At 50.7% G+C, this 6,598-nt stretch overlaps 2 protein-coding genes across 2 annotated transcripts; one reads left to right on the top strand and one right to left on the bottom strand.

The window, feature by feature from the left end:
• Window positions 1–3,634: 3,634 nt before the first annotated feature.
• On the top strand, window positions 3,635–3,970 carry GNI_149210 (hypothetical protein; the record flags this gene model as incomplete). The annotated part of the gene is made up of 1 exon (XM_011134417.1): window positions 3,635–3,970. One exon carries the CDS (start codon window positions 3,635–3,637, stop codon window positions 3,968–3,970), a length of 336 nt encoding a protein of 111 aa, XP_011132719.1.
• Window positions 3,971–5,798: 1,828 nt separating this feature from the next.
• GNI_149200 (hypothetical protein) lies at window positions 5,799–6,098 on the bottom strand (the record flags this gene model as incomplete). The annotated part of the gene is made up of 1 exon (XM_011134416.1): window positions 5,799–6,098. The coding sequence occupies one exon, from the start codon at window positions 6,096–6,098 to the stop codon at window positions 5,799–5,801; it is 300 nt and encodes a 99-aa protein (XP_011132718.1).
• Between the last annotated feature and the right edge of the window lie 500 nt (window positions 6,099–6,598).

The following is a 6,598-nucleotide window of genomic DNA, read 5'->3' as shown; positions in this document are numbered from 1 at the left end:
CGTACGGGTGAGAGCCGTATATCCTAGCCACCTAGACTACAGTGGATGATGGCGTAGTTACTTGCTGTGTTACTAATGAGCGTGAATGAACAATGAAATTGAATGAAAAGGTTACCGAAGAGAAAGAGTACAAATGGCGAGTTGTGGCGGATCTCAAAAATAAATTGACAGTTGCCGTGATGTGTGTGGATGGAGTCGTCACGTCTACATCCAACGTCAGTGGGTTGCCGCCCTCAGTTCTTTTGATCCCTCCGACGGCGGCCTCGGTTTGGTCAGCGGTAAGACCGCGGGTGATCACAATAGCACTATTGAGCGTGGCTGACGGTTCCCCTATAAAAGAAAGTTCCTGTTCTTCGTGGACACAACAAAAGGTCTTACGACGTTATTAAGATGACCCGCGATTTTACAGCTGAAAGAACCGAGCCTGCCACCGGAGGGATCGAGAGAACCGAGGGCGACAACTCAGAATGGCGGTACCAACAAGGATCTACTTCGAAGACCAGGATTGGCTCTGGTGTAGATGTGGTCAGGTACAAAGACGACAATGATGAACGTGAGCGGTGCTGCGGAGAAGCTTGTTCGAGATTCTATAGGCCCAAGGAACATGCCATACGTGCTGGATCGCACGAGTATGAATTGACTCGCCGGAATCGTATGTCTCGTGTTGAAGGACTGAAGTTCGATCCGAAGACAGAGAGAGAACTCGGCAAGGCAATAGATGAAGTGGCAATTAGGATTGACGCAGAGCGTCCGAGTTTGAGTTTGCTAGCGGAGGTCCTCAGTGGGATAGCGTCTCCGATGTGGCGGCACCGTGCTCAAAAGGTCACGCGTGGCGACCCGGACGACTTGGAAGGCTTTATTGACAGGATAAGCGCTTCGATCGAAGAAGAGAACTCTGGGCGATGAGTGGAGAGTTGAGTAGGTTGTAGTGGCCTGAAGATCCGTATGGTGAGTTGGATAACCTTCTACGGAGTATCCTTCTACAGGATGGCTCCGGATTCCCGGTCAATGAAAACAAGGATCCGGAACACTTCACTGAGTTAGAGGATTTGCTACGGTGGATGATTGAGAGGAGGGAGGCTAGCTGGAGGATCTGCATGAAAGGAGGTGAGAAGGCCTACCCTGCGGTAACCACTGGAGCAACGGCGCCGTTTGTTTCGCGGAGAACGGCTGGGATCGGAATGTCCGTGCCCGGCCTGGGATTGGAGGGCAGTAATTGTCACAAGAAAGGTCACGAGACGAAGGACTTTCGACTGTGTGACAACAAGTACGGCCACCCTCAATTCCAAGAGGGCTTTTTATGACGCGTGTTTGGAGGCGGCTACAAAAATTAATAAGCTCGAAGAGAACAAGCGCGCGGAAAGGAGGGAGAAAAAGAAGGCACTTTTGGACACGGAGCAACCACGTCGATAGTGAATTACGAGCTGGCTAGTGCGTTAGGATTAGAGGAGGCTGGGGCAGGAATGATACGGGGGTTGTTCACGAGAAAGCAGGTCCCGCTGTTCAGAGCAGCGTTGGCTACGAAAGACTGTAAGACGGACAGCGTTGGCTACGAAAGACTGCCAGGCGGACAGCATGCTGTATACGAGTGAAGACATCAACGGTGACCAGCTAATCTTGGGGAATCAAGTTAGGAATCTTGAAGTTAGGAATCTTCGATTCCGAGCGGAGTCAGTTTCACGTCGAAAGCTGTTACAAAGTAATGCTGTGTCGATGGTGGAAGAGGACAAGTCCGATGAGGAGTTACTGGAGGAGGGGAATGTGGGCATGACCCCTCATCTCGGGCGAGACATTGGCATGCTTTGAGTAAGAATTCCAGTTATTGGTTAAGACCCAGGACAGGCAACACACGCTATGGCACGAGCACAGGAGACATACGCTGAATACGTAATGGTACGAGCAACGTTAGTAGCAGAGTCGACACCGAGGGCTAAACAGTGGCTGACATGTATCCGGAGAAGGCATACGGCAATAGACTTTGTGCGAGGTAATCTGCTCTTCATTGGTATGTTCGGAGTGGTGTCCACAACAGGTTGGAGTTTGAAGGAGGTCGTTGCCTCCAGTGCGTCTCCGAGGATCCGGCTACGAAGACAAATATTAGCCGACAATAGATGTTGGGAGGGATTTCAAAGGGACAAAATAGTTCCTCCGGCGGTACTATGGGAGAACTTGACACGTCGATGGTTCAAACCATTCATAGTACTAAACAGGATCATTAATGATCGAGGATCCTCGATCATTCATTTCGGACTTCACATAGAAACTGGCACACGAATTTGGCCCAATTTCTAGTGTCTGATTACAATAGCTTATATCATCCTATTGCCAGAGCACCAGCAGAAATAATCAATCGACCAATTCTTCACAGGAGTTGATTCCCTCCGAAGTTTCCTCACGAAATATCACCTGTACAAGCCCTATTTGGGAGGGCAAACAATGAACACACGTTTACCCTTGACATTATCAAGAACATCAATAAACACATGGGGACAATCCGGGACGGTCGCGGGATTGAAAATCATATCGAACCTGTCATAGGTCAATTAGCCTGCGATCGGCTGTATCCGATTGTATCTGCGGTCGATTGTAACAAAGCCGATCTCATCTTCACCACCCCTGTTCCTGTTATCTCGATTGACAGAGCACGTAGTGAAGACAATACAGCATTCTAGAACAAGATGTCAATAACCGAGAAGCAGGGTCTCCAACCCTTCCGCAACGCCTTCCAGAGGTTCCTGACGAAGCAGCTCGAATTACTTGCGATGTACGCGGGGACGAGGAGTTCCGGTTCTGCAAACGCTGGGCGTACCGCGCCGTGTTGCGGTGCCTCCCTACCAACGCCAGGTACGACACGAAAAAGCTGCGTACGACGGGTCACTGGAGCTTATTGAAGCCCTGTACACCCCCAACTCTCTAACCGCGCGTACAGAAGCAGATCTCGCACTGGTCATAATAGCACAAATAGCTGACGCCTACCCGATGCAAGACGCGGCCAACAATTGCCGTGACGCAAGCGGAGCTGCGAACAGAAGGAGATTCGACAGCCGACCATGCAGAGCGTGCGGCCAACTTGGTCATTGGAAAGGCGAGTGCCCGAAGCGACAGTTCTTCTGCGCAGGTTGCGGCAGGAAGGGCCATACCGAAAACTTGTGTGCCGTAAAGAAGTTTGAGCAACAAGGACAAGTGGACATAGCCGTGGACAATCGCCCGGGGCCATCAACATAAGAATGCCTCAGGACAGGACGTCCGTCGACAAGGCCAAGTCCCTCAACAGTCTTGCCCACGACAATCTCCGGCGCCGACGTTTGGACGCGCTGAAAGACTTGGCTAGTCTGCGTCGAGAACAAGGGACGGTGACAATGGAAATGCCGCGCGCGGTAGAGACAATGTCGCCAGGGGGGTGTCCTTCTCTAGCCCGGCATGTCGTATCAGGCGTAGACGAATCGCTGACAGACCAGGAGCTGATCCGAGAGGCTAGGGATGGAGTACGGAAGCGTGCATCACATCTGAATGAGACAGACGCTGTGGGAAGTATTGGAGAGAAACGAGAGGGCGTTCCTGCGCCCGACGAGTGGGCAGTCGAAATATGAGGCAAACTTCCAGGTTCAGGGCTGACCGACCAGGTTCAAGACTGATGCCATTGCCGCGGGCCGCTGAGGAAGAGCTCAGACGCCAGGTAGACTCCCAGCTTTCGAAAGGCCTCATACGTCCGAATAAATCGCCGTGGAGCTCTCGTCCATTCGTAGTCCCATTCGTAACAGGCGACTACCGGGTCGTAATAGACTACCGGCAAGTCAATAAACAGATGCTTGATGACGCGTTCTCTATTCCGATTATCTTAGAAAATCTCCAAAAGGAGTCCGGCCTTTCCTACTGTATTGCTCTCGCCGACCCGGTATTGCGCCAGGTCAACGATGGCAGGTTGGAAGTGATCGAGTACGGTAGCAAGAAGCTCACCCAAGCTCAGTAATTGGGACGCGAGAGAAAGAGAGTTGTGGGCGGTCAAATACTTGGTGACCAAGTGGGACGCTTACATACGGCTGAGACCCACCCTGGTCCTTACCGACCACCGCAATCTCACTTTCCCAGCGAAGATTGACACAGGCAAGGTAGGTCGATGGGCTCTGTTCCTCCAGCAATACGACTTAAAGTTCAGTTGCATCCCAGGAGATAACAACTACGTCGCCGATGTCTAGGCTCCAGGACGACGAGGACCATGATCGGGATCTCGATGCTATGCACATCGGTAATCGACCGTTTGCAGTCCATTTCGCCGAGGTCAGCCAGAACCTATTCCAGCAACCGTCACGTAACAAGTTCCTTCTGAAGGACGACGACGTCCCTGTGGATGAGTTGCAAAACCTCCTCAACAGAGAAGACGGCCTATATGAACGTTGCAAGACCAAAACGTTGTACATCCCGACTCGACTCAGGTCTAAGCTGACAGCTAGGTACCATATGGGAGAGCGCGGCGGACATCAAGGCGTCACCAAGACCCACAGGAACATGTCCGAACTGTTCTGTGGCCACGGTCCAAGGAGTTCGCACAGCACTTCGTCCAAGAGTGCGCCATCTGTGCCCGCAATCCCCTGTTCTTCATGAGTGGCGTAAGCATGGATTATGTGGGCCCTAGAGCATTCCAAGGGCAGGAATACTACATCCTTGTGTGCCCCGAAAGGTGAGAGGCCACAGCCACAGCGAACGCTTAAGTCACCCTAGCTTAGCACCCGCGCCTTGATAACCCTTTTTTTGATTATTCTCCAGGACCAGTGGTGCGCATGGCTATTAACCCTGTTGACAACCTGTAACCACCACATTGAACAGATGAAGAGGAGACATCCAGATCATAATCTACCGCCTTCCAAAAAGGGGAAACATTTTATGAGCATTATCGAATCTCATCAAAAAAGGCATAATGTGGAATATCTTTTTATAGAATGTGTGTGCGCCGGTATACACACACCCATCTAACATAAATCACTAGACTATCCCCTCGACCCACCAGCTGTACATTAGAAACAAGTCGATGAGAAACAAGTCGATGCCGTGTACTCAAAAAACGGTGACAGGCATGCGTGTGCTGCGTTCTGCTCGCGGGGTAGATTTTGTACGTTGGCCAGATTCTGATGGCCGTTAATGGCTGTTCGATGTTGCTGTCAAATCCAGTAGATGTCGCCATGATGCGACGAGTCGGTGGCATTTCCATATCTCCACTGGAGTCCGATGACTTCGGGTCCATAGAATCAACAAGGGTCGTGTGTAACCTGCAGTCCTCATACCCAAATGGAAGGAATGGGGGCTGGCCCAACGTCATTGTCCGAAGTTCAGAAGGAAAAAGACTCTATGAGAGTAGCATCCTCAACAAACAACACGCGTGTTACTGGGAAGGCGATCGTGCCCACACACCATCAGCTTCATGTTCCGCAATAGTCATCAAGTCTAATGAGCAGAACTTATGAATTCTGGCCGGCTCGTCTACTTGTAACGCTGGGTATGAATTCTGGCCGGCTCGTCTACTTGTAACGCTGGGTATGAATTCTGGCCGGCTCGTCTACTTGTAACGCTGGGTATGAATTCTGGCCGGCTCGTCTACTTGTAACGCTGGGTATGAGATAATAGACAAACACATATCTGGCTATCTCGTCTTTCCGGAGAGCAAAGAGGCATGCTCCTATTCCCCGTTGTGATGCATCTTAGTAAAATATCTATCTCCCTTGAGCCACTCTCTGTAATAGGTAAGTTAGGGGTAGTCCAAGCGAAACTATGTTCCTGTCGACCTCCTGGTAGGGTAACATCCATTATTGTATACCGGCTATATCTAGTGGTTGGCCACCTGCGTCAATGAGAGTTGGTTTGGCATAGGCTTCTTTCTTTGCCGGTGCATATTCGGAATGGACCAGATTTGTAGCCGAACCAGTATCAATCAGAGCGGGGCCTAGTGGCGTCTGAATCTCAGGAAGTGTCCCCTGGGTGTCGAACAGACATAGCTGGCTTCCGTTTGTAATCAGAAACGTTTCCTTTTCCTTCATTCCACGTATGGCTCCTTTTTCCTTCATTCCACGTATGGCCTCGCTGTTGGTGGCATTCAGTGTGATCATGGCTGCACTTTCCATGGACAGCACGCTGCTTCCACAGTTGTTGATGTGGCCGCGCTCGATCCCTCGACATCGCCCTCAGAAGATCCTCTCTTCTCGTTGGTTTGCCTACCTGACTTCGGCGTCACGATTTGAACCGTTAGCAGCCTAAATAGCCATTCTTCGGGTTCCGTACACGCTGCTAGGTGGTTCCGGACAGATGGAGGTGCGCGCTCGTTGTACCTGAACATTACCATGCCTAAAAAGTGGTACGGTACGGTACGGTGTCGAGACGAAAACAGATGTTTCGTATAGTATCCATGCTACGTGTGAGTTGAAACAACCTCAATGTCATCTCCTCTGGTTCGTGTGATTTCTTAGCTATCAACTCCAGCTGTCGTTGCGCGTGTTTGTATGCACACACACACTATATAATCTATGCTCCAGATCAATACCGGTGCACACACACTCTATCAAAAGATATTCTACATTAGTCCCTCACATAATAAATTAGCAGCAATATC

This window comes from Gregarina niphandrodes (assembly GCF_000223845.1).
Source record: "Gregarina niphandrodes unplaced genomic scaffold scaffold00041, whole genome shotgun sequence".
Taxonomy (NCBI): domain Eukaryota; phylum Apicomplexa; class Conoidasida; order Eugregarinorida; family Gregarinidae; genus Gregarina; species Gregarina niphandrodes.
Note: the sequence above shows the minus strand (reverse complement) of the source record. Positions and strands in the feature narration are given on the sequence as shown.